The 27,960-nt window shown below is 45.0% G+C and overlaps 1 protein-coding gene across 3 annotated transcripts in view; it reads left to right on the top strand.

The window, feature by feature from the left end:
- Positions 1-27,960, top strand: part of FSTL4 (follistatin like 4) — a 432,774-nt gene that overhangs the window by 172,372 nt on the left and 232,442 nt on the right. For all 3 annotated transcript variants that reach the window (XM_053567330.1, XM_053567331.1, XM_053567329.1), the window contains exon 4: positions 27,321-27,569. In XM_053567330.1, the coding sequence (XP_053423305.1) occupies positions 27,321-27,569 (249 nt within the window). The remainder of the gene's footprint in view (positions 1-27,320; positions 27,570-27,960) is intronic.

Below are 27,960 nucleotides of genomic sequence, written 5' to 3'. Positions count from 1 at the left end.
TCTCATGCAGGAGGATGTCCTTCGCAGCTGCCTAACTACAGACAGGTGGAACCCAGAATGAACCTGCCCCACACCCATCCGTCTGTCATTCCTGTTTTATTGGCTCTGGACAGGGTGCTCTTCACAGGCCTGCAAGGCCCTGGCAGACCCCATCTGTGCTCCACTCAGAGGTGACAGGATGCTAAGCTTGGTAAGGCACCAGCTTAGGGACCCTGGGACAACCTAGAGTCATAGATGATAGCCCAGATGGCACACAAGTCCTCCTCCTTCATCTGTGACATACATGACAGATTACCTCATCTATCTAGCACAGCCAGGTACAATAGACCTGAAATCCTGCCCAGTTCCACATGTTGCTTGCAATTCCTTCTATCTCCATGCAAAATTTTTCAGAGTACAAGGGTACAACAATGATATTATTACAATAAATTTCAATCTACTCAAAATTCATTGTCTTAAAAGTATTTTATTCCCAATTTGACATACCTCAGCTATTTTTTGTCCACACATTACCTGTGACCTCACAACTAACCGAGGCTGATATCTGGTTTTAGAGGGTGATTCTTCTCCCACAAGGAGCAACTTTAGGAGAGTCCTTGAAATAACCACCTCCCCAGCTCTCTCTCTCTTACTCCCACTCCCATGCATCCCCAACTTTTCCAGAACATTGCACTGTAGAAAGCAAAGGTTCTGTGCATCTCCCAGAGAGACCCAAACCCTCATGCTGTTCTGGAGCCATCTGGCCAGAAGAAACCTCTGAAAAGAATGTGTCACCTTCAGCTGCCTCCCAGCTAGGAGGAAAGGCCTGGATCTGCTGGGAACCGAAGGCTTGGTTGTCCTGACGACAAGAGCTGAAGCCCTGCAGACTTTTCAATGTGTGGTCTAAGACCACAGCTTTATAACCTAACCTTAACCAGGGTGCTGGTTAGACAGGAACATTCTCAGGCCCTGCCCAGAAGTATGGAATGGAATCACTGTCCCCCTGCCCCTCCCCCCACTGTGCACCGATGGCCAGAAGCCCTAGTGAGGCCAGCTCCCTGGTCATCATCTCTTCCTCACTCTCTCCCTCCTTCTCTCTCTCTCTCCTTCCCTCCCTCTCTCTCTCCCTTCCTCCCAACCCCCCCCTCAGGAGTCTGGTGTCTTTCTGGGCTTAGAGAGGCCTACAGAAGGCCATAGCCTTGCAGATTGGGAAAGGCAAGCCCTTGACAACTGGGGAAAGTTGTTTCCTTACTGCCAGACAATCCTCTCAGGTCTCTGGGCTCATTCCTTGAGAATGGGGTTCAGCTGCAGAAGCTGGCCCAGCTTCTGAGCACTTCCTAGCAGCCCATGCTATGCCAGGTAGTACATATGTGCCGTATCTCACCCTTGGGGAAGTTATTAGTTGTTACTGTGCTCTACAGCTGTCGAAATGAAGTAGGTCAAAGCAGAAGTAGGATTGTAACCCAGGGCTGCCTAACTCCAGAACCTGTGTGCTCTCCCCTGGTGACACTGCTAGGACGTTCTGGAGGGCACACTGTGAGCTGGCTCAGAGGAAGAAGACTACTGTTATGAATGCTGGTGTATTTTCAGATCCCATAGAACCAAACTTCCCCTGGACCTTTGGGCATTGGAGGAGAGACAAAACTCTGAGAACACGACAAGACACACTGAGAGGAAGAGGTTGTTTTCGAGCTTGAAATCTCTGCTTGTTCCTTCCACAACTTGTGCTGACTTTTGAAAAGAGGAAACATTTTAGCCTGGGTTTGGGTCTGTGGATTGTGGTAGCAGTGGAGTTGTTAAACTGAAGAAGGGAATTGGGGGTTCTATCAATGTGTCGTTAAAGCAATATTGGCAGACTGCCTGGGGAATAACAGGACTGGGGCTCAGGCCTCCAGGCAGAGAATGCTCCCCCCACCCCACCCCAGTGCCCCTACTGCTGCCACCTTTGCCTCCAATCACCAGCCACCCACTGACCACCCACCAGGAGGCACAAAGCCAGCATTGATCATCCCCCAACCCACAGTCCAGCTCAGTTGCCTCTGCTGCTAATTGGCCATGAGAGCTGCATTGTGAGTAATCAGAATTGCTCTTCTCTTCCTAATGATCTCTATTCGGAGACCAACTTCAGGACATTTTCCAATTAGGCATCATGGAGCCAGCATGCAGTGACAGGGGCCTATTCTGCAGGAGACCAAATTCCACTGGTCCTGCAGGTTAACACAGCTCAGGACAGAGGGAGGCAGGTCTCCTCGCACAGCCTAGATGCCCAGCTCCCTTGTGTCTTCTTGTCATGGGAAAGACTGCCCTTTGGTCCTGCAAAAAGGACAATACACACTATCCCACTAGCACCTTGAGAAAGACGACCTCTTTTGCAATCTCAGGGATATTGGGCCAATGAGGGAAGATGAAAAATTCATGGGAAGTCAAGACTACTCCAGTTCCACCTCCCCCTACATAAAAGAGAAGACTGAGGCCAGAGGGGAAGGGTCTTACCCAGGGGGGTCCTCACCAGGGATACTATAGCCTGCCTGAGTCACTCCTGTTTTCCTTCCCTTCACCCTAACTTCACAGACACATTCTCTTTTCTATGCTCCTTTTGGGCCCCATCCTTCCCAGGGCCTGGGGATTAGCAGGAGGAGGTCTCCACATACCAGCAGGCTGTAGACATGTTGAGACAGTCATGGCTGTGTGACTATGTGTTTGGGTCCACTCCCCTAAGGACCCACTGCCAGCTCGAGAGCTTTCATGTAAATCAGAATACAAGCCACCACCCACCCCCACCATGGGCAGACAATGGCCTGGGAGTTCTTGGCTTGGCAAGTAGATTATATCTTTGTGCAAAGAAAATGGCATCACCTCACCCAGGAAAATTCAGCTCCATGCCAGGGCACATACCCTGTTTCCCCGAAAATAAGACAGTGTCTTATTTTAAGTTGTGCTCCCAATGATGCGCTAGGTCTTATTTTCAGGGGACATCTTATCTTTCCTGTAAGTAGGTCTTCTTTTCGGAGGATGTCTTATTTTCGGGGAAACAGGGTAGCTAGACAAGCAGAGTTTGGACTGGATATCACCACCCCAACCACTGGAGGCTTGTTGTGCAGTATACAAACCACACAGGCTGTATATGGCAGCCGTGCCCTGGATCAGAAGCTTTGAGAACAAAATTCATGTCTGTCGGTTTTGTTCTCTGCTGTGTCCTCAGGAATTAGCACCTTACCTGGAGTAGGAACACAAAATTATTCAGTGGGTGAATTAATTAGTGAATAGCTTAATTTTTAAGTTCAAATGTATAGTTTCAGAAAGGAACCCAGAAGGGCTGCTCAAAGAAATGGAAAATCAGATGTCACAATAGCCTTTGTAGGTCAGTTGGGCCTTAAATCTTTCCTCAGAAGAGTCAGCTGATGACTTTTTCAGGATTTCTGTTGAATAACTTGAACTCACATTGGAACCAGCCTTCCTTTATGTCTCTCTCTTAATATCTCAGCACAACTCCTGCTGTGAACTGTTGTTAAACCTCAGGCCTGGAGGGTTTGGTGATGTGGTTTAACAGCTTGGCCACGTGGGAATGGCATATCCCTGCTGGAGTCTAGCAGCCTGGCTGTGGGTCTCCTGCTGAGAGAAAAACCAGGTTGGGACAGGCTGTCCAAACAGCTTCAGAATGGCTCCTGGACAAACAGACTTTAGCTAAAGTACATTTGTGGGGTTACTTTAAAGAAATTTTAATATTAAAAAGGTTTACAAACTAAATATATATAGTAAAGTGTTTTCAAAAATTGATAACAAAATTACCCATGAAGATAATCTATATCAAGTCCTTAGACCAGGGGTCTTCAAACTGCGGCCTGTGGGTGACATGAGGCGGTGATTGTATTTGTTCCCGTTTTGTTTTTTTACTTCAAAATAAGATTTGTGTAGTGTGTATAGGTGAACTGGCCCCCTGTTTAAAAAGATTGAGGACCCCTGCGACTGTGTCTGGAACATTACAAATACTCGGTAATTGTGTACCCATAGATCTTTTCTACCAATATCTACTTGAAATAGATGAATCTATAGTCTCATAGTTGGACCCAATCTGATAAGAAGTTTTGCTATATAAAGGGTCTTTTGTTTTACAGATTTTTCTTTTAACTGAATCACCTGTTCAGGAACAAGGGAGGAAAAACTTAGCATTTTTCAGCTCCAGGGTGTTCCAGGGACGCTGCCAGGTGCCAAGTTTGTTATTGTGTGTGTTCCTGTTTACCAGCTTCAAGGGAAGGTTTAGTCTCCCATTTTTCAGATGCAGAGCTCAAGATTGTTTGATTCCAAAGTTAGTGCTGTTTCCTACATGGAGTTTACAAGTGAACCCTGCCGTGGGCATGCTCCATGGTGACCTCTGAACCAAATGGCCACTGCCAGCTTCCCTGTCCAGATCAGCCTTCCTTTGGCCTTAGATGAGCAGTGATTCCTTTCAGAGGATGCTGTCATGTACCCCGTTAGTGCCTGAACATCGGGAGCGGGGAGACAGTGTGGGACAGCAAGCCCAAGGAAGGGGGCAGGGCCCAGCTGCCTCTGGATGTTCCAAATACCACAATCCGAGGACTGATGGGAAAAGGCAGAGCTCATCAAAACATGTCACTTCCTCATCTCTAATGTGCTGGCTATAAATACCCTTTCTTTTGTCTCCCATCTCCAAACCAGTCCCCTCAGGTTGTATATCTTTCAGGTTGTCTGTGAACTTCCCAAATTGTCAGAGTGTTTCCATCATCCTGCCGTGATTGTCTTGTAATAATTTCCGACGTTGCCTGCACTGCCCTTGTGTCTCCACTACCACCACCGACAGTGGACTCACTCTGAGCAAATGCTTGATGGGCACTGACTTTGAACTACTAGAAATTTCAGGAGTCACCAGCTGCCCCAGAGTGTTGTGTGACTCAGGTCTAGGTAGCCCCTGAAATCATGGGGATAGTGTGAAACAGAATGCCACCTCCCCAGAGGGAGCCTCATGCTGGTTCCACAAGACAGGCCTGGCCTCCCCACTTTTCTGTGAGCGCCCTTTGCCCTTGCGCAGCAGCAACATCTGGCGGTGAGTCGGCTAACCGCTGACACCAGAGTGCTGCTCCCCAGCTCCACGCTTGGCTTCAGCTGTGGCACTGAGAGGCCCTCCGGGCTGTGGACGCCCAGCCTGTGTCGTGAGAACGGTCCCTGAGTCATGTATGTCGTCCTCCCGCCCTGGGCCGGGAGAAGTCCCACAGCCTCAGGCATGAGTCATGTGGCCAAACTCACTCTCAGGGGCTAAGAAATTGGGCTGTTTCAAAATGTGGAAACAGCCTAAATGCCCACCAACCCAGGAATGGATTAACAAGCTGTGGTATATGTATACCATGGAATACTATTCAGCCATTAAAAAAAATGGAGACTTTACATCCTTCGTATTAACCTGGATGGAAGTGGAAGACATTATTCTTAGCAAAGCATCACAAGAATGGAGAAGCATGAATCCTATGTACTCAATTTTGATATGAGGACAATTAATGACAATTAAGGTTATGGGGGGGGAAGCAGAAAGAGGGATGGAGGGGGGGTGGGGCCTTGGTGTGTGTCACACTTTATGGGGGCAAGACATGATTGCAAGAGGGACTTTACCTAACAATTGCAATCAGTGTAACCTGGCTTATTGTACCCTCAATGAATCCCCAACAATAAAAAAAAAAAAAAAAAGAAATTGGGCTGTTTCTAACACTAATGTCACCACCACCATCCCCTCCCTCACCACCATTAACCGCCACTGTCACTGCCACCACCACTACCATCACCTTTGCCAACATTAGGCACCCCTACCTCTCCTGCATGGTCAGGAGCCGGGAGACAGTGTGGGACAGCAAGCCCAAGGAAGGGTGACCACAACCACATTCACCTTCAACACGGTCACGCCCCCGCATCCCCACTGTGTCACTCTCTATGGCAGAGGCTCATTTCTAGCAGAATCAGGGGGCATCCCCCCCCCACCAGGGTTCCAGGACAGATGTGCAGCACAGCTGCCACAGGGCAGGAACATAGGAGGGACCAGAGACAGGAAGGCTGGGAGGCGGACCTGCACACCCAGCTCACAAAACACAAACAGTCCCGCGCAAGACACCGCCTGAATGCATTTGAGACTGAAGGTCCTGCTGGTGGAAACAAATGCTGGAAATGTCTCGAGACCCAGGTTAAGGGCTGGCGCCTCCCTCCAGGTGAGCCGGCGCAGGGTAGTCAAGTGCGGGTGGTAGAAGCCGGCAGCAAACAAGTCACCCATTGATTTGTGCAGTGCGAAAACGAAGGAGGTGAGCCAGCTCCAACCTGTTGAGACAGAAATACCCAAGCACGTTTTCTTTCTCCTCTGCTTCTCCAGACAGCAACTGTACACAGGTAACTTAAACACTGGAGTCTGGCTCTTCGGAGGCACACCGTCTGACCTGTTCATTGTTCATTTTGCCTCATTCTCTCAGAAGACTAAAAGTTTCATTCATCAGAACAATTCGCCTCAGCCCACAGGGGACTGGGTGTTGTTTCTAAGCTCTAACACCTTGTAGCACATAAAGGGAAAATAAAATACTCTTGGCAAGAGTTTTTAACTCGTCTGAATGACCCAATTAAACACACCATTTTCAAATCAAACACACATGCCCTAATGCAGAAGGAGAATTGTTAAATTTCACAAATTTCAGTGCTTGATAATTGTCTAAAAAAATTTTTTTTTAGGATAACACTCTTTTCTTCTTTCTCTGCAATGGCTGCCTCAGTGATGTCATCCAGTCCTGTAACTCTGGAACCTCCCAAATCTGCACCTCCAGCCCACCCCTCCCTCCTGAACTCCAGGCTCACATAACCAGCTTCCCTTTGATGTCCCCACTTAGACACTTAACAGGCATGACGTTCTTAATGTTCTTAGAACAAATCCCTTGATTTCCCCCCTGAACCTGGTCCTGACACACTTCCGGCTTTTAGAGAACGGTCCACAGCCTTGTCCTGAACAGTGCCTCCAGCCCCACCACTCCTCTTGCCCAGATCTCCTGTAGCTCCTAGACTGGCCTCCCTGCTTCTTGTCCCATCTATCCTCCACCCAGTGGCCAGGATGCATTTGTGAGAACGTACATCATGTCATATCCCTCTCCTGCTCAAAATCCACCTGTGACTTGTCACCAAACTTGGATGTAGCCACAGCCCCACACACAGCCCTGAGGCTCTGTCCTGAACTTGGCCTCTGACCCCACCTTCCGCCATGCCCGCCTTTGCTCTCCTCCCTGCCAGCAAAGCTTCTTGCTGTTCTTGAAAACACCGAATTCACACCTTCTCCAAGGACTTGGCAGTTGGTCCACCCCCTGATCCTCTCTGGCTTATTCTCTCAGTCCAGGCTGAGAGGCCCGGCTCTAGGGGGCCCCCCCCTGACTGCCTTATCTAAATAGCTCTTGCACCTTCACGCCTCATCCCCGTTGCTCTTTTTCTTCCTGGTATTTGTCATTTCTTATCTGTCTTATCACTTGAGTTTAAGTTCCATAAAAGACCAGGCATAGTGGTTCACACTTGTAATCCTAGCACTCTGACAGGCCCAGGCAGTAAGATCCTTTGAGGATAGGAGTTGGAGACCAGCCTAAGCAAGAGCGAGACCCTGATAGAATAGAAAAATTGGCGAGGTACAGATACATACCTGTAGTCCTAGCTACTTGGAAGGGTGAGGCAGAAGGCTCACTTGAGCCCAGGAGTTTAAGGTTGCTGTGAGCTGTGATGATGCCATTGCACTGTAGCCCAAGTAATAGAGCAAGACTTTGTCTCCCAGAGGGATTTATGTATGATTTGTTCAGTGCTGTATCTCTAGCACTTAGAACATGGCCCAGTAATAGTCAGTTGTTATTAGAATGATTGATTGAATGAGCACTCTGCCCACCCGATGGAGCTTGCTACCTTTCTACCCATCTTTGTGCCCTGTGTGCTATCATTCAAGGTGGCAAGATGGACTCACTTGTTACCCTCCTAAGAGCAGCATTTAAGAATAATTTCTGAAAAGAGTGTATAACATGTCAGAAATGGCTACACTTCCAGCTTGCCAATGTTACACACGGTTCAGGCCACAGCCACCTTGTAGAATGCATACCAAGAGGGAGATGAAGAGCTCAGCAAATGGAGAAACTCGTGTCCTATATGCTCATGGTCTAAGATCAATCACACACACCAAAAAAATGTGCAGAGAGTCTCCCCAGCTAGATCCAGGACTGGCTACATAATTTGTAGAGCCCACCACAAATGAAAAATGTGGGGCCCAGCCAAGGCTATAGAAGTCAGTCTCATTTTCTCTTGGGCCCACTGCCCAGTCCCCTGCAGTTAGAAAATGTGCAAGGACTTGCACCCCTGTTCCAGGATGTGTTTGGAACCCAACTTGATGGTGAAAAAGAAGCCCCCACCACACATGCCATGGTGCTGTCAGCCTGGGCAGGGACAACTGTCACCTTGCCTCACCCCGAGCTGTCTGGTGCTGTGGGTCCACCCCTTATCCTGTCCTTACGTCCACCTGGCAGAAGTGGAGGACAGCAGCAGAAAGAGGCCTCCCCCACTGTGACCAGATCACTGCTCCAGGGTGAGGGCAGCAGCAAGGTGGAATGGAAGAGGCCACCCAGGGCACAGGGGTGTGAAGCAGGCACCAGCATAAGCAGAGGACCACTATGAGAGGCGAGGAGGTGGCAAGACCCAAGCCTGCATGTGAGGTGAGCCTCCAAGCAACTTCTCCACTTCCCAACACACTTCTCTGTTGTTGTTGTTGAGACAGAGTCTCACTATGTCGCCCTCAGTAGAGTGCTATGATGTCATGGCTCACAGCAACCTCAAACTCTTAAGCTTAAGCGATTCTCTTACCTCAGCCTCCCAAGTAGCTGGCACTACAGGTGCCTGCCACAACGTCCGGCTATTTTTTGTTGCAGTTGTCATTGTTGTTTTTAGCTGGCCCGGGTCGGGTTCGAACCTATCACCCTCAGTGTATGTGGCTGGCGCCGAGCCACCCAACACACTTCTCTTATAGAACACAAATTCAGAGAGAATTAGCAAGAATTACAGAACAAGAACTCCAGAGCATTAAACCCCAAGCATGGGCCTCTTTTGAGCATAGGGGCCCTGAATTACTCATGCACACATGAGCCAGCCCTGGCAGTAGTCCCAGAGGAGGGAGCCAGCCAGCATTGCCTGTGATCCTCTCTGGCTTTAGAAGCACCTCCACAGCATAAGCAGCTCTGGACCATGCCAGACTTCCGTTGTCTTCTTGATGCTGTGGTGGCGCCATTGTTTGAGGTCAGAGAATTTGCTTAAGAGCCCCTGTCTGAGGGTTTCCATCATCCTCCAAGCTAGAGTGGACCAGAACTCTTGTCATCCAACCTTTGCAGGTGTGAAGCCCTGGCTAAGATTTCAGAGGAATAGAAAAGATTTCTTAAATTTTCACGTGTGATTATTTAATCTTAAGTATGTTGTGAAAAAAGTAAAACCTGAATGTGGTTGATTTTTAAGTTGAAGTATTATGTACATGTAATAAAATGCATAGATCTTTGTCAATGATTTCCAACTCAAATCAAGACATGTAACAACATCTCTAGTATTTTAAAAAGTGATCTTGTGTCCCTTTCTGGTTAACACTCCCACACACAGAGGCAGGCACTGTTCTGATTTTTATCATCAGAAATTTATTTTTTGCTATTCTTTAACTTCACATGAATGGAACCATACAGTAAAGAATCTTTTGGGTCTGGCTTCTTTCAGTCAATATAACATTTTTGGATTTTATCTGCATACCTGAATAAAATAGTTGTTTGTATCACTGAGTAGTAATTCATTATATGACTGTATGACAGTTTGCTTAGTGATTCATATTGATGTGTATAGGTTTATTTCCATTTGGAGACTATAATGTATAAAGCTCCTATAAGTATTTCTGTACATGTCCTTTCTGTGAACATAGGCTTTCATTTGTCTCGAATGAATGCCTATGAATGGCAAATAAGCACAGAAAAAGATCAAGATCATTAGTCATTAGGAAATATAGATTAAAATCACAACAGCATACTGCTACTCACCTAATGAAATAGTTAAAGTTTAACATTTTGACCACAGCAAGTGTTAGAAAGAATATATGGGAACTAGAACATTCGTATGCTGCTGGTGGGAATATAAAATAGTCCAACTACTTTGGAAAACAGTTTGGCAGTTTCTTTACAAGGTAGACATATGTCTACCACATGATCCAGCTATTCTACCCCCAAAAAATGTAAGCATATGTCCATGCAAATACTTGCACATAAATGTTCACACTGCAGCTTTATTTGAAATTGTAAAATATTAGAAACAAACCAAATGTCTGTGAATAGTCAAATGAATAAACGAATTGTGGTACAATATATCCACATAGTAGAATATTACTCAGTAATAAAAAAGAATGAACTAGTGACACATGGCAAACATTGATGAAGCTAAAACTTACTGATATATACTACAACACAACTGAATCTCAAACTTGTAATAGCTATGCTGACTTAAACAACCTAGACAAAGCTGGAGTATCAATTATATGATTCCATTTATATAAAATTATAGGGAATTCAAATTAGTGTCTGATGAAAAAAAGCAGAACAGTCTCAGATTGGAGGGGCAGAGATAGCAGGAGGGCGGGGTTCCAAAGGGGCGTGACGAAACTTGATTGGCATGCTTGTTACAGTGATGATGGTTAACGGCTTCATGGGTGTATGTCAAAACTTTTTAAATTGTACATTTTATATGGGTGAAGTTTATTGCTTGTCAATTATACTTGAATAAAGCTATTTTTAAAAGTCAAATGACCATACAGTAAAAATTGACTTCTGAATTCTGTCATTGCTCAATCTCTCCTTATTCAATACCACATGGTCTTATGTATTGTAAATATATGGTAATTCTTATTTTTCCTTTGGTACCTCCTTCTTGAGATGGATATATAGTAATTCTTGAGTTAAGGTGACATTAGTGCTCCAGATTCGTCTTTTTTCAATATTGTTTTGCATATTCCACATAAATTTTATTTTCATAACCATTTCCATATAAATTTTAGAATCAACTTGTCAATTTTTTTCAAAAACTCTGGTGGTACTATGATTGGGATTGTGATAAAACTATAGGTAAATTGAGGAAGAACTGACATCTTAAATATATTGCATATTCTAATTCATGAGCCTATCAACCAGTATTATGAATTATATTCTTTACAGAATTTATTTTATCTAATTTGTCAGTATAAAGTTCACAATATCACCTAATAATTTTTAACATCTGTAGTATCTATAATAATATTTCTTCTTTCACTCCCAATATTGGTATTTTGTTATTTCCCTCTTTCTTTTTCTTTGATTAGACTTGCTAGGAGTTTAATATGTTCATAATTTTTTAAAGAACAAAATTTTTGCTTCGCTGATTTTCCCTCTTGTTTGTTTTCTAGTGTGGTGATTTCTTTATTTTTCTTTCTTCTACTTCCTTTTGAAATTCTTTCCTCTTTTTCTTTCTTCTTGATGTGGAAGCTTAGTTCATTGTCCATTGACTTTCATTGTTTCTGATGAGAAATGAAACCTCACTCTTCTTGTTATTCCCTTGAAGATCATGTGCCTTTTTGTTTTCTTGTTATCTTTGGTTTTCAGGAGTTAGATGATAATGTACCTTTGTGGTTTCCTTTCTATTTATTTTGCTTGAAGCATACTGGCATTGGATATTGGATTGATGTCTTTCTTTAGTTTTGTGAATTTTAGGCCAATTCCTTGTCAAATATTCCTTCTGCCCTATCTTTCCTCTCTTCCCTTTCTGAAACTCCAATTAAATGTATGTTGGTCCTATTCATATTGGCCACAATTCTCTGATAGTTTGTTCAAGTATTTTTCTCATTCTGTTTTTCTCTCCGTTCTTTAATCTGGGCCTTCTTTGTCATTGACCTGCCTTTGATTTTTTTGATTCCTTTTTCTGCCGTGTTCATCAGCTCTTATTCTTATGGAAGCCCATTTAATCCTTTGTTTGGGATATTATACATATCAATTCTGTTAAAGGCTTGTCCCTCTCTGGAATGTGGTTCCCTAGACACATATTCCTTCATTACTATCCCATGACTTTTAAAAAAGATATGAATTTTAGCTTATCTGGTGTTCTTTTATTGTTATAATGGGAACAACAGCATTTTACAAACTTCTGTAGCCTATTTAGAAGTAGAATTCTACCTATGAAACTTTGGATGCCCTATTTTGTTTTTAATATTACTGGAAAATTGCAAGAACAGTACAAGGAACTTCTGCATATACTTCACCTAAAGATCCCTTTCACATTTTGCCACCTGTCCTGACATGTGGTTTATGAAAAGAGAATTCAAACCAGAGTGCCCATTGCACTTAGCTGTCATTTGTCCTCACCCCACTTCAGTGCAAAACAGTTCTTGAGTCCTTCCTTGACCTTTATGTCCTTGACATTTTGTTAAGATATTAAAGGCCACTTGTTTTATTAATGTCCCTCAGTTTGGGTTTATCTGATGTTTCCTCATGACTGCGTTGAGCTTATGAATTTTTGGCAAGAATGTTACCAGAGTTACACTGAACTCCACGTACAAGTCAGTGTCAGCTTCTGCCATCATTGGTAATGTTAATATTAATCACTTGAGTAAGGTGATCTACTGTAAAATTGTCCTGTTTTCCTTTAAAATTAATAAACATTCTGTAATGAGACACTTTGAGGCTATGTAAATATCCTATTATTTCTCTAACTTTCACAGTGAGCATTTGTTGATGTTTTTGCCTGAATTAATTAGTACTATGATGACTGCCAAATGAAAATTTTCTAATTCCATTATTCCTTCTGGATTTACTAGTTGAAATTTTACCACAAGAAAGAGTTTTTCTCTTGTCTCCATTTATTTATCCACTTTGTAAAAGTATGCGTGGACTCATGGATTCGGCTGAATAAACAGCCATTGTCCATGACGATCATTATTTATTTTTGTGCTCAAAATGTCCCAGATTTGGCCAGTTTGGTTTCTTCAAACCAGCTTCTGTTTCTTTTTGCTGTGTCTTCTGATTCTGTAAGTACTTCCTTACTTTCTGGCACAACAAGATGTTCCAGGCTATTCTTATTCTTTCTCTGCCCCTTCCCTGGAATGAGCCACTTCTTCAAAGAGCTTTGGTGCCTTTTAGTGGTGAGTTGTATTTAGAAACCAAGATGTGAGAGTTAAATGTGCTCCTTGCTACAGGGGGTTTAACTGCATGCAGATATTCACTCAGAGAACAGATATAAGAAACATATGTGCACACATATACATGCATATAGATCTTGAGTTATAAATCCTGAGTTTACTTCCAAACCTCCAATGCCAACCCAACCACAGGGTTCAGTCCAACGTTCCTTCCTTTCATTTTTGTAACTCTCTTCTCTCATGAGAAACCAGCTCCCATGGCCCTCAACGTATGTACGCATTGCAGAATCCATCTATAAAACAGTCTCCTGCCCCCCACGCTGCTACATGACTCAGCCCCTTCCTTGCAGGGGTTCTAATCTCACCTTGCCACCACCCACCTCATCTTCCTTCCAAAACTCAGGAGGCCAACCTCCCACTCAGTCACTTTCCTTCTGATGGCCTTGCTCCCCACCCCATGCCCCACCGCCTCAACAATGTGCTCTGCCACCTTCCTCCTTACTATGACTTTTTGAAGATAAAACATTGTTAGAATTTTGTCTCCTTGGGGGGAAAAAAATTACTCTTACACATAAAATGTGTGAGTTGAGATAGCCTATTATCAAGAATCAAAGATATTTGGGGGGGTTAATATGACTTGCTTAGATAAATACTTTGATTTTTAATAATGTCCAGTGTTGCACTATAAATAAGATTGAGCCAACACTTACTACAGAATGACTTCTGTCCAGGCTTTAGGGGAAATACATCAATGAGGGTAAATAACCCGCTTTGTTATGTTCCCCACTTTCTGGAGAGCATGACCAGACAAAACAGCCACGTCCTAATTATCATAGACTAGAGAGCAGATGACATTGTAGGTAGAGGCCCACCCTGTGGTGGGCCTGCCTAAAGCAAGGCACTACCTACTAAGAAGATCCTTCATGTTCAACTTTTGATTTCTTTTATCCAAAGTGGTCCAAATAGGGTCAGTCACTGACTTTGTATTTGTCATCAGCCACATCTGTATATCACAGAACATACTAAAACTGAGGGCCCCTTCTCTGGCTTTAGAGGTGGAAAGTAGGTCCATATGAATGTAGGTTGTTGGTGACATATTTGTTCATTGCCTTTTTTTTTTTTTTCTTTCTCCACTGGACTCCATAACTAGACTTCTCTTTATTGTTTAAGTTTCTGATGGTGGGAGAGTTTAAGTTTGTTTTAAACTTTATTGTTTACGTTCCTGAAGGTGGGAGAGTTTAAGTTTGTTTTAAACATGCAGATGAGCACAGGAAAATTAAAGTAGGCTGTCTGGAAATAATCCTACCTTTTCCTGGGGTTCTTTCACAGCAGGAACTTCTCAGCCCCTCTCCAAAAGGCTAAATGGTGTGTTGAAAATAATACCCCTTTTTTTATCTCAAAATACTTTTTAGTTGTTGAATTCCATTTTTAAAAATCATAATCTGACTTCTACCTCTGGAAATTGGCAGATAAATAATTTTTAAATCCTTTTAAGAATTGATGTATAAGGAAGAAAATAAGGAATACCCAGAGGCTAATAATGCAAGTGAAATCAGGAATCCAGAGCGGTAAGAAAACAGTGAGACTGACTTCACCTTGAAGGCTTTTCCATACTGGACGAAGTTCAGCTTTGGTTTGCACACCCTCTGTGAATGAGAGTACCTCCAAGGTGGACATATTTGGAAAGTTCTCCACTCCCTAATTCTGTCTATAAACCTGGGAACCCAAAAAGTTATATTTCCAGTATAAGAGTGAGTAAGAAAGAAGTTCACTCAGTCCCAAGCAACTACCAAAAAATGCACTTGTCTCACATCTTGGCACTGAGTACAGAGGCAGAAAGTTTCCTGATAATTTATAACCATATGCTGATCTCTATAAGAAACTGTCCCTCATGTGCAAACTGCCTGAGTAGTCTGAAAAAAATCTCAAACATAAAATTTAGTTTAACTCAAACTGGTGAAGTTCTGGGGTACCTGTTAATTAGTTTGATTTAAGCATTCCATATTGTATATCAAATCATCACACCATACCCCATAAATGTATGGTTATGATTTAATAAAAATTAAGTTAAAAAAAAAAGTAAAGTAGGAAGTAACCATCCAAACCCCCTGCCTCGTGGAGTCTAAGTGGAAATAACTATTAGAAAACTGTAGATCTTATGTGATCACAGTGATTATAGTTAAGATGCATTATGTTTTACATATGTATTCAAATAAAAGACTACAAGGGAATCTATAAAATGAGAACAATAGTTGTCTTTGGTTAAATTGAAAATAGATATTAATTTTACTCCTTATACTTTCATTTTCCAGAAGTAGTTATCATTGGGTTTTTCCTGAACATAATTTATTCTTTTTATTGGATGTGATATGAAAAATAAAAAAATTCTGGTCTGGGAAAAAGAAAAAGAAGAGCCCATATCCAAACTATGTCAAAATTTTTCACAGATTAATTTCACATAAAATCTGAGCTCTTTTTCAAAACATATCACACTACACTGGGGATACATTCCATGTAAGAATGAGAATAATCTATAATATGTATGTTTAATATTTTTTAAAGTTTAAAAAATGATTGAAAATCAAGAGATTATAATAATGACCATTCATCTTTGTCAATGATTAAATAGAAATTCCAGAAATAAAAATTCTAAATTAAAATATCAGTGGAGGAGTATAACAGTATATTAGAAATAGGTGAAGAGGGAATTCAAGTGTTGGAAGATAAATTTGAAGAAATTATACAGAATACAGCATAGAAAAACCAAAGATGGAAAATATGAACGAGATAAGAGATATTTACATAGAATGAAAACATACAGCATATGTCTAATTATTATAATACATGTATGTGTATACAATGGGTACTATAAGTGAAAATGAATGAATTATAGGCCTATGAAAAGATACGGATGAAACAAAACATAATGTGAGACCAAAGTCTCATATGAATACATACAATATGATTCAGTTACATAAAATTCAAAAAATGAAAAACAGTATATCACATAGGGATACAAGGGTGAGACAAAACTACAAAGAAAAGCAAAAGAATAATAAACGCAAAATCCATGATCATGGTTACTTCTGAGTGAAAGTGAGTGATTAGAATTGAAGAAGGACAAAGGGGAAAATTCAAAACTAATGAGACTGGCCTTTTTCTCTATATGAATGGGTGAGTACAAGGTTAAATGGCAGTTTGTTGTATTGTAATGCTTATGCTATCCATGAAGTACATATTTATTTATTTCTATTCCTTGTTTAATAAGAATAACTTAAACATTTATAGTTATTTGAATTTGAATTTTTACGTGATGTGGAATAGGTTTCCAATGTTCATTCCAGGTGGGAGCTAGTTGCCCTGGCATCGTTTATCACATAGCTATCCTTTCTTCATTAGAAGGGTCACTCTAGTCAAATATCTAATTTTCATATACATTGGGATTTACTTCTGGATCTTCTCTGCAATTTTATTGACAAGTCCACAGTCATTGATTCGTTTATCCCAAGGTCAATATCATATTGATTCTGTCACTGAAGCTGTCTGGTTTGATGTTCTAGTAGCTGGTAAGGCATATCTCCTTCATTATTCTTTTCTTATTTTTCTTGGTTATCTAGGGGCAGTTATTCCTTCAAATGAACTTTTTAGGATCATTTTATCTAATTCCAAAAAGATTGTGTTGAATTTGTAAGTGTATGGTAATGTCTTCCCACCCAAGAATAAGAAATGTCTTTGTATTTGTTCAAATTTTGTTTTATGAGCTTCAATAGGATTTTATAATATTTTCCATAGAGGTCCTATAGCTTGCTTGTGAAATTTGTTCGTAGATATTTTATGGTTTTTACCATTATTATGAGTGGACTACTTTTCCTTTTGCATTTCTAATTATTCATTGGTAATGTCAAGACGATTGACTAATTTTGGCATATTTAACATCTGTCCAACTAGTTCATCATAATTCTCTTGTAATTTTAATGTTTTCACTGCAGTTTCTTGTTTCTCTAAGTATACAGATACATAATTAGCAAAAAGAAATAGCTTCTGTCTTTGTTTTACAGATGTTAATGATTATATCATTTTCTTGTCTTATTATATTTCCTTTCTGAATAGAAATGGTGATAACGGGTATCCCTGTCTGGGTCCTGATTTTATTGGCAATACTTAGTAGTTGGCTATTTGAGGAGTTTTCTTCTATTCTTATTGCTTTAAGCTTTTATTTGTAATGGTTACTGTACTTTAAGATTTCTTTTATTTCTCTTTTCACTCTGGGTTTTGATATATTTGTATATCTTCTTTGATCTTAGAAGTCACTAATTCAAGTCTCAATAAAAGCCATTCTCTTCTTAAATTTCTCTGATTTTTCTTTTTGGTTCAAAAATCATGAATCTCTTGAAACCCCTCTTTGTGCTGTTCTTGATTCTCCAGGAGGTTTGATATTTCCTTGTCACTATTAAGTTGCCACCCACCGTTCTCCTCTGACAGTTCTGATTCTGGTCAATCTTCCTCTCTCTGGAAGTGGATCCTTTTAATATATTTGGTTATTTTTCATTGCCTGATCACTGGGGCTTAAATTCAAACACTAACGTACCTTATGGCAGTAGCAGTCTTCCAAATACTAGCTGATAGGGCAGTCATTGACCCTATGGGCTGTTTGTGGAAATAGACAGGTCTTCAGACTTCTGTGGCAACCCTGGAGGAACTTTTCTATTTTCAGGTCTCCCCATGCTCTCCTGGTCTCTGGGATAGAGCAGACCTAGACCACTCATTCAGCCACTTAAAAGCCAGCCTGGGAACCTTCAGGTCCACTTTCCAGAAGCCTCAGCAGCTACTTGGCCAAAAGGTTGAAGTTGAGATTGGAAGAAAGAAAAATTCCTATTTGATATTACTACTAAGCTTTGTCTTGATATTATCCAGAACATATTTTTATGGTCAGTAATCCTTTTCAGAGAAAAGGGCAGATCTTTGAGAGGAGAAATAGACACCCTACTGATTACAAGATAATCATTTTTTTGTGCAATATTAGACATTTTAATTGAGCTCCCATTATTTTCTGTGAAAGCATAATCACCGAGAAGAGCATGCAATCACTGTACGACGCGTCTATGATGGGTGAACAAACCAGGGCAAGGTGTGGACCCAGGGGCGGCTCTGGCACAGCCCATAAAGACCCCTAGAAGAATTAACATCTCTTCCAAGCTGGCAAGTCTCAAAGAATAAGGTGGCAAGGGGGTCACCTTGGAATAATTAGAGGTAGCCTGGGGTGTCATGGTCTTCTATCATTAGTTGGCAGAGAAGCAGGAAAAAGCCCACGGAATGGGGCATCCATGAGGTGGGGCAGACCCACCCAGAGCAGCAACATCTGGTCCCCCTGGCTATAAGACTGAGGGAGCCCCATGTGACCAGGGGGAAATGAGGGGCCTGGTGATGGAGAATAAAACAGATGCAGGCTGAAAAGGCTTTAGGCAAAGAAAAAGAACTTGGGGATAGGAATATATTTGGAGGAAGGGCTCTAAAACAAAGGCATTTTGTAGAAGAAACTCTCCCCAGGGCAAAGATCCTATTGTATTTCACATTTTTATGCCGCTTTTTCTCCAAATAGCTTCAAAATAACCCTTTAAAAGCCAGTTGAAGTAAGTGAATAGGGCAAATAAAGGAAAGAAAAAAGACTTTTGTAGTTTTTTGATAGCTGAAAGACACCCGAGCTGACACCCAGGCTGTGAGGTGCCTCCTACACGCAGGGTGTGAGGTGGGTCTCTCGTGTCAGGGAAGCTCCACGTGGCCGCTCACCATACCGATGGGGTATGGGGTACGCTCACCTTTATTCTCTCACCCCGTGCTTTCTACAATCTCCACTTTTGATTTCAATCTGCCACCATGTCTGTTTTTTTAAAACCTTGAGTTTCTGATGACTTAGCTCTCTGGCCACCGAGGCTTGGGTCTTTGCCATGTCTCCATCAGCTTCAGTCTCTTACCTGCCTTTCCCTCAGCCCCACTCAGTGGCAGGCCCTGAGCCACGCTCTGAATGTAAGACAAGCAGAGCCTGGACCTGGCCTTGAACCTACAGTGATGGCCTCACGCCAGCCCTGGAGCTCTGAGTGGCTGCAAGAGCCACTGCCCGGGCCCCGTCCAAGGAGCCAAAGGGGCAGGAATCCTCCAACGACATCCTGGCAGCTGCTTCAGGGAGGCTGTCCCTGTGGGACACCGGGGGTCGGGGGAAGTCTAGAAAGAGTGGGTCGCATAGCTTCCCTGTCACTCACTGCAGAGGGAGAGATGGCATAGCAATGCCAAGGGTTCCCAGAGGGAAGAGAACAGAACTGTCTGTGGTGAGTGGGCCTGAGAGGTTTGCAAGATGAGCCTCCTGTGAAACTGAGCCCCAGGGGCCCTGGTCACTACCTAATGCCCCCGCTTGGGTACTGAGTGGAGGGTGCAGAGTTTGTGCTGCCCCTCAGTCAAGTCACTTTGCAGTCATAATGTGTCCCGTTAGAGTCCCCATACTTGGAAGTTGAGCGGAGTTAACATTTGCCGAGAAATCCCTAATGCAAAGGAAAGTGCAAGAGAAGCGTTTCCTCGGAATCTGTTGAAGCATGCTATTTTGAGTCTGCCTTTTAAACTATTCAATACTTTCAATATAAGTATGTTCCCCTTTTCATTAAGGCTGGCTGTCTGAAGACAGCAACTACCCCATGCCTCTATGCACTCGAATCTGTAAAACCAAACGGCTCCTTTTCTAGTCCTATTCATTCAATCTTTCGCCAGTTCAGAATGTCTGTCTCTTTACGTGAGCTCTTTACGTGAGCGCTGCGGTGCAGTGCGTTCTGAAGCAGCAGCCCCCATGCTGAGGCCGCACTGCACCCTCAGTGCTTCTCTCTGCTCCCCCAGCCGCCTTTCTGGAAAAGAGTTCTCTGTCTCAGTGAAGCTAAGCTAAGTGGTTTGCGGCCTCACCTTCTTCCCTTTCTGGGGTCTTGTGAGGGTTAGGGGCTTCAAAGGAAAGAGATGCCCCACATAGGGGAAAACAATGAGAGTCCTTGACAGCCTCCCCAGGTAACAATTGTCACTGTAGCCAGTTTGATAGTATCGAGAAAAGTATCCAACACTTGGGAATAAGGCCAAGGGAGGTGGCATTTCCTCCCAGTGCCACATCAAGGCCTTGTTTACCAGGCCCACCTGAGGATTACTTACTGATCCAGGCTGGAGGGGTTGCATCTTTTACCAACTCTCTATTTGCCATTGATTAAAGGCCCCAACTGTGTAGTTATATGTTAACTCACATATTTGTTCCCACTGAAGATGCAAATTATTCTTTCTGGTGGAAAAGATAATCCCAAAGGTTGTAATTTTCTGACCCTGCATGTCCCTAACCAGCCACAAATACCCTAGGCATGTCACCGCAACCTTCGTGCTCTAATACCCGCCAAACTCTTCAAATCTTCCTTTGAACTATCTCTACCCTCCTGTGAGTTCCCTTGTTAATAAGTTAAACAAGCTCACTTTATATCATCATGAGAGTGAGGTTGTTAAGTCTTGGAAAAGTATGCTTTGGCTCATGTGTTTGGTGTCTGTTCTTCATCTGTGACCAGAAAAAAACACCTCCTAAAGCCCTGCCCAGGAACACTGGACAATATGTAGAAACACGTTTATGCTTTGGTTTTGTACAAATTGATCAGATACAAACACTTTAGACAGAACTGAGATTCAGACTGACAGATTAAAGGTCTTCCTGCTCTCTGCGTGTTCCAGGCATCTCTGACTTTAACTTAGTGGTTTATTTTGAAGCCAATTTGTCAGACTTCAGTTTAGGATCTGTAAGCAGTAGACATGACAGGTTACATTACCTTCTGGCAACAGAAAACCATGTGTTTCTGTTAAGATTTGGGACCTAGAGAATTTGGTCTAGTCTTTCAGAGCTGGTCAAACTTCACCTTTCATCCAGCACACAAAAGCCTCGGTCTTGTGGGTCAGTTTGAAATCACCTGTGGTCACGGAGAGGACATCACATCTGCCCAGCAGTCACCTGTCCAGTTTCAGGCAAAATTGCAGGGTTGGGAGCAGGGGGGTGCTGAAGCTGGGAGACATCACAGTGCAGGGGGCAGGGGTCATGGCAAGGAGTGAGGTTTGACCTGTGGTCTTCACAAATCCAAGCAGGGCTTCCTCCTGCAGCCCTGCAAATCTCCAGCTCTTAGAAAAGTTACTACATAGCCCTGCAAGCTGCATGTCCATGACACGTGTGGGCAGCAGGGGCCTGCGGGCCAGGGTTGCTGATGTTTGCATGTATCTTGATACTGGAGAAGCTCAGACTATGGCGATCTGGAGCCTCTGGAGCCTCGTGAGTTTCTCGAAGGAGGAACCATATCCCCAGATGAGTAGATTATCCCAAATCTGAGGGATTTGGAGTGAGACTGATTCAAAGCTAGACCTGACCACCTACTTCCTGTCTGACCAGTCACTTCTTCACTCACATTCACTAATCTGTAAAATGAGCAAACATCTTCATGCCACAAAATCCTGCTGAGTAAGGCCTGTGTGTCTACCTATGACAGATGAGACTCAGATGAGACCAGAGACTCTAGTGTTTAGCACAGTGTCTGGCATTTAGTAAGCCTCTGTAAATAGTAGTCACTTTAAGCATTGCCCTCTCTGGCTGGTGTTAGCATACACAGATTCTCTTCCCAACATTTGAATAGACCTGAGGCAGCCCCAACCAGGTGGGGGTATGGGGGCCCCCACCAGGGTAGCCTGTGGTCAGAACCCAGGGAGGGCTGCTGTCTTTTCACCAGCAGCCCTAAGGGGCACCGAGAGCTTTCTGGCCTGTAAGTTGTGGGAGGACGTTCCTCTTCTAGCCAGGAGTACAGCTGAGAGGGCTGAATGTCAAGGTGGCAGGACCCCACCCCATTTTCCCAGGAGGTCCCACTGGGCAAGGTGGCGTCTTTGAATCTGCATCACAGCTTCCTGCAATCAGGCTCTGCCTGGTGACGTTGGCCCACAGCAGCGCTTTGTGAGCAGGTTTCTTCCCGTGCGCACTAGGCTCCAGGGCACCCAGGCTGCTCCGTGCTCCCCTCCCGCCTTGTCTCTGCCCTCCTCTCATTCAGATCTCAGGTCAAATCCACCTCCTCAAGGATACTGCCCTGACCACCAGGTTGAAGTGTGCCCACCGCAACAGCCTGTTTATTTCCCTCCTAGTGTTTAACACACTTGACATTTGTCCTGTTTATTTGTCAGTTCACTCTCTTGTGTCTTCCTCCCTGCAATATCAGTGCTCTGAGGATAGGATCCCATTCTGTCTTTGTCCCTAGCACCTAGACTCAGGAATCAAATATTTGCTGGCAGATGCTCAGTAAATACTTCCTGGGTAGGTCGGTGGATGGAGTACCCCTTTGTTACTACCAGCCCGTCTGGGGTCAGAATGGCATCAGGCTGGGGAGCCAGGCTCCTGCCTGGCACTCACACAAACCAATTCTGTCATCAAATACAGGCCCTTGGGTGGTCTCTGCAACAAGGGAGTGACCCTTGAACAGGCACTGTGGACTGCTTGGGCATGTCTGGGAGTATGAGCTGTCTTGAAGCAGGAAGTTCTGAGACCATTACCTCCAGTCCCTGGACAACATGCCCCACATATCTGCACATCTCTGCACACACACGGCTCTTTGATAGGCAAGTCGGCAGCTCTAGGTCTGTAAGAACGCTGAGCATGACCCAAGGTAGGAGCTGCAGCTCCCCGTGGGTCATTGTAGATGCACAGAAAATAAAGCAAGGAATTCATAAGTAAGGGGCTCTATCTGCCTGTGGGTGGGCACTTAGCTCCTGAACAGGTACCTCTGTCTGCAGAAGCTAGAGGCAGCTGCTGTGCCAGGCTGGGGTCTGTGACAGGAGACAGATGAGGTTCGCGAGGCTCTGGAAGCTGTGCACACGCCTCTGGTTTTCTGCTCACACGGCCCACGTTTCTTCACCTGCTTTGGGCTCTGCAGTGAGCATCCTCCTCAGAGCCCACGTGTCACCTCACTGCGGCTTCATAGTGGAGTGGGATGAGGTTGTGGGGATACTGACAGCCTATAGGAGGAGGCCTAGGAGATCTCCAGCTGAGATCTGAGTGGGGACCTCCCAAGGCCTTGTCAGAGGATAGGTGGCAGTGGGTGGATCTCATCATTAGTCAACCAGAAGAGAAGTTCTCAGACACAGAAAATCTGCACTGGGAAAAACAGGCTGGTAGGCAGTTAGCCTTCCAAAGTGGAAAGGCCGATGGGTTTTCCCTGCTGTGTCATTGGAGCACCATCCCTGAGACAGGAGCCCTCACTTGCTTACTTTGGGCTGAGGAGCCAGTTATAGAGACTGAGCCAGGGTTTGGAAGCAGAAGCACCCTTGAATGTGGTTGGCTGTGGAGCAGGCCTGCCACTCCCTGTGTCGGCCCATCTCCAGGTCTGCCTCCTTTGTGCCCTCCCCTGGGGTCCCACCACTATCCATCTGTACTGCGTCCCGGGTCTGTGACATTCCTATGAAGAGTCTTCATTCAAATCACAGAGAGAGTCTTTAGCACCAACTGGTACAAATGGACTTGTTTCTTCTGCCACCATAACTTTAATGTAACGATTCCCATTTCTGACCATGTTCAGTAAATTTAATTAGTGTTGAAAAGCAGCTTATTTGGCAAGATGATTCATTTTTAACCTGGGTAAACAACTTTCTTTATGACTATAAATTAAGCACATTATATCTTTTCATGCCTCGTGGTCGTCCTCATAAATACTGGAGGCAGTTGCTGGGAGTCTCACTTGGTTACCTTTCCCATTACGGTTTTGTCATCATCCTGGTGGGAGTGGAGAATTCATTCTGTTTTAATGACAAGGAGGAAGTGGTGACAAGGGGCTTGTTTAATGAGGAGCCCACCCCTTGATCAGGATCTCTGAGGCTGTGGATCAGATTCCGGGCCTGCCCCTGCCCGGGGTGTTGTCAAGCTCTCTGTGGGGCCACCTGTCAACAGCCTTTGTGAAGGGTATATGCAGGGTTAAAGTTACTTTTGTCTTAATTAGGTAATCAGGAATCAAATATTTGCTGACAGCCCATTTCTATGTCAAGGAGACTCCAAGTGTTCCTGACAACTTGCATGGCCACAGGTTGGCACAGGTGTTTTCTTAACACTGATCCCTTGGAGCACAGCCTGTGGGAAGGCCATGGGAGTCACACCTACAGGCTAATCAAATGTGGCCTTCTGATGCATGTGTGATGCTGGCCTGACATCAGCTTTTCCAGGAGAAGGTTAGGTAGAATGGGGTGCCCCTGTCCGTAGTGAGCTGGCTTCGGTTTGACGCCTGGGCTGAATTAGGTGTCTCTAAAGCCCTGCTCTTCCTCTCCAAGGGTTCTAGTTTCCTTGAAGGCCCACCTCTCTTGGGTCTGCACTCTTTGCAGGAGGCAAGGGAAACATACCCTCGGAAGCTCACTGCACACAAGCTGTACCACCCTCCCCATCCCATCCCCTTGCCTGGCTCTTGAGCTGCACTAAATCAACCTTATGGATATCAGCTCTAAAAGCTCTGTGTTTCTTAAAACCTAAATGTACTGAGGCCAGAGAAAGACAAAGGTCCAGCACCTGTGGGGTCTCCCAAGGCCAGAGAGTGGGACAGAGCATGATACAGACTCTACAGTAGGGGACTCAGAGAGAGGACACTTGGACATGAAGAAACAGCCCTCAGTGATGAGTTGGAGCTGATTTAGCCAGAGGGAGAGAAAAATGGGGGGCCCTCAGGGAAGAGCCAAAGTGAAACCCCCAAACCCTCTGAGAGGCCAGAGCTCAGATGCAGCCTGTTTCTTCGGTGTGGGTGGTTAGTGGGTTCTCGTCCTATCTACATGGGAAGTTTATTAAAACAGGGATCCAACAGCAGCCCTCTGTGTCCTGGCCCTATCTTGGGAAAGAAACAAAGGCTGATATTTTTAGAGCTGTGTTAGTTTGTTCTAGTAGCCGCCAGCGCTTTCCAGGATAACCCATTTTCTAACAACCCAGGAGAATCACACCAATCAAACACACTCCAAGGCAAAGCGGCCATAGCATGGTGCGGGGCCTTCAGCCCAGAGCCCCCCCTGCCAGGTGCCCGCCTCCCCTCCTTCCCCTTTTCAGCCTCCCACCAGCCAACCTTGACAGGAAGGCAAGCAGAGGGGTGGCTGAATGCCCGCGGGCCATCACAGTGACACGCGAACAATTAGCCAAGTGGATAAAAGAGATTCGCTCACTTAAGGTCTGCACTTTTACGCTGCTCAGAGATATTTTGACCTTCTGGTTTATTATGATTCAAGAAAAAGTCAATACTTCTTAGCTTGCCAAGGCTGGAGGAATTTAAATGAATCATTGAATCAAGCAGTTAATCTGCCGATAACTGATTTTCTTTTCCTTTCAAATCTATAATGATGAAAAGCAGACATAACCAAAAACAAGAAAAACAAGACTTTTTTTTCCTTAGACATTTTAGTCCCAGGGGGTAGTAACTGGGGCTGAAATTTCACTCTTGACCACCAGGGCCATTTTTTTCTTGCTGAATATTGTCATGAAGATTTAATTAAAACTTAAAGCAGAGTCTTCTATGGTCATAAAATCTGCATTCATATTTTGATTATTTGTATTGTGATTTCCCTCTGTAACTGCAACTTTCCATCTGCTGCCAGCAAGGTCGCATGCCAATTATCTCATGCTCTGGACTCCTAGAGTGGAGCGTGGAGGCCTGGTTGGCCTTTCACTTGAATGTGCCCTTTCAAAAATGCCAGCTGCCCTGCCCTCCTTGGCTGTTTCTCTGGGCACCACTGCCTGAGAGGCTGTGGGTGTGTACAGAGTGCAGGAACCATCCAAGAAACATGACATCTCCCTTCCTAGGATCTTGGCCTTCCTGCCCACAGCCACAACATGGCACTAGGAAGGACTTTGTAGCTCTGCTGCTGCGGATACATGTCATGGAGAACCGTGTTCTCCCCAGAGGAAAAGGCCGCCCCTGTGCCCTGAACACCCAGGAATGCTTTCTTCTTACGCCACCTTCCTCCCTAGACTCTGCAGTGCCTCCCCAGTGCCCAAACTGTCATATCTAAATTCCTCTGCCTGGCTCCCTAAATCTCCCAGGCCCACACCTTGCCTCCCCGGGCCCCCTCCCTACCTCCCCTAGCCCCATCCCTGCCCACAGCTCCTGCTCACATCTGGTCTTCTAAAGAGGCATGCAAATACCACCTTCAGGGCCGCTGCGAGAGCCACCACTGGAGCCCCCTGTGACTCTGGGAAAGCCCTCCTCTCCATCTGCAAGGGGCATGGTCACTTCACAACCTCCTGACTCCTGCCCCTTCTCTAAAAAGCAGCTCCTTGGCTCCTGTAATTCTTTGCCTGAACTCATCTCATGGCCCTGGTCACATCTGGTCTCAGATGAGAGTTATATCTGCATGGGTGTCACCACCTTACCGAATGACAAGGTTGGAGAGAGGGCTTGGTCATCTTCAGGACCCTAAGGCACCTAGCACAGAGCCTGGCCCACACACATCCCATGATGAAGGAAGGAAGGAAGGAAGGAAGGAAGGAAGGAAGGAGGGAGGGAGGGAGGGAGGGAGGGAGGGAGGGAGGGAGGGAGGGAGGGAGGGAGGGAGGGAGGGAGGGAGGGAGGAAGGAAGGAAGGAAGGAAGGAAGGAAGGAAGGAAGGAAGGAAGGAAGGAAGGAAGGAAGGAAGGAAGGAAGGAAGGAAGGAAGGAAGGAAGGAAGGAGAGGGGAACCACTTTTTTAAAAAGTCCTTGACTTCACTAGGCTTCCCAGGGGGTTTCTCAGGGCAGGCTTTGTCCTCTGGTGGGAGGCTCTTCTTTATGAGCACAGAATGGCTGGGTATTTTCATTTTCCAGTTAGCAGCAGGAAAAGTGAGCCATAGAAAGAGCTTAGAAAGGGTTTATCAAAAGCCCTGTTGTGGGGCCAAGGATGGGCAGATGTTGAGTCTGAGATATTCAGAGTGAGCCAGCCGTAACTCCTGAGCCCCGCACAGCAGTTCACCCTTGTTGGTAGCCTCCTGTTGGAGGGACAGGGACTCTATGGGGGACCCCAAGTCCCCCAAGGTTCCCAGGCAAAGGGAGCCTTTGCTTGTGGGCCATGGAGGGAGCCTGTGATCCCCATCCCTGAGTGCCTATGCCTGACCCTCTGCGTTTGTGTGCCTGACAGGGCTTTCAGGCCACAGCGGGCTGTTGGACTCCTGCGGGAAGAAGTTCTGCAGCCGAGGCAGCCAGTGCGTGCTCAGCAAGGAGACAGGGGAGCCCGAGTGCCGGTGCCTGGAGGCATGCAGGCCCAGCTACGTGCCCGTGTGCGGCTCGGATGGCAGGTTTTATGAAAACCACTGTGAGCTCCACCGCACTGCCTGCCTGCTGGGGAGGAAGATCGTCGTCACCCGCAGCAAGGACTGCTTCCTCAGAGGTAGGCAGACGGTTCTTTGCTGTACACTTTGGGGCTTTGTGATGGATCTTCTGATGTCCTTTTGACAGTGCCCTAGGTGCTGAGTCCACAGGTTGCACATGATAAAGGAAATAAAGGAAGAGAAAGACTAGTGTGTGACAAAACGCCCAATGGACATTTCAGTAATGCAAGTTCTGTTTGCATCCCACCTCCAGACACCCCAGCCCAGAGAGCAGAACCCAGGGAAGTGCTGGGGGTGGGTCGGGAGTTCAGGGCAGCATGGGCTCCTGCTCAGCAGCAAGAGCCACGGGGCAGGCCTGCAGCCGCTTTGCACACTGACACATTCCCTTCACCTCAAGCAGTGCCTCTCACCAACAAGGAAGCGCTCAATTCCTGGGTGGGTTTGGCCTTG

The sequence above is a fragment of the Nycticebus coucang genome, chromosome 17, assembly GCF_027406575.1.
Source record: "Nycticebus coucang isolate mNycCou1 chromosome 17, mNycCou1.pri, whole genome shotgun sequence".
Lineage (NCBI taxonomy): Eukaryota > Metazoa > Chordata > Mammalia > Primates > Lorisidae > Nycticebus > Nycticebus coucang.
Note: the sequence above shows the minus strand (reverse complement) of the source record. Positions and strands in the feature narration are given on the sequence as shown.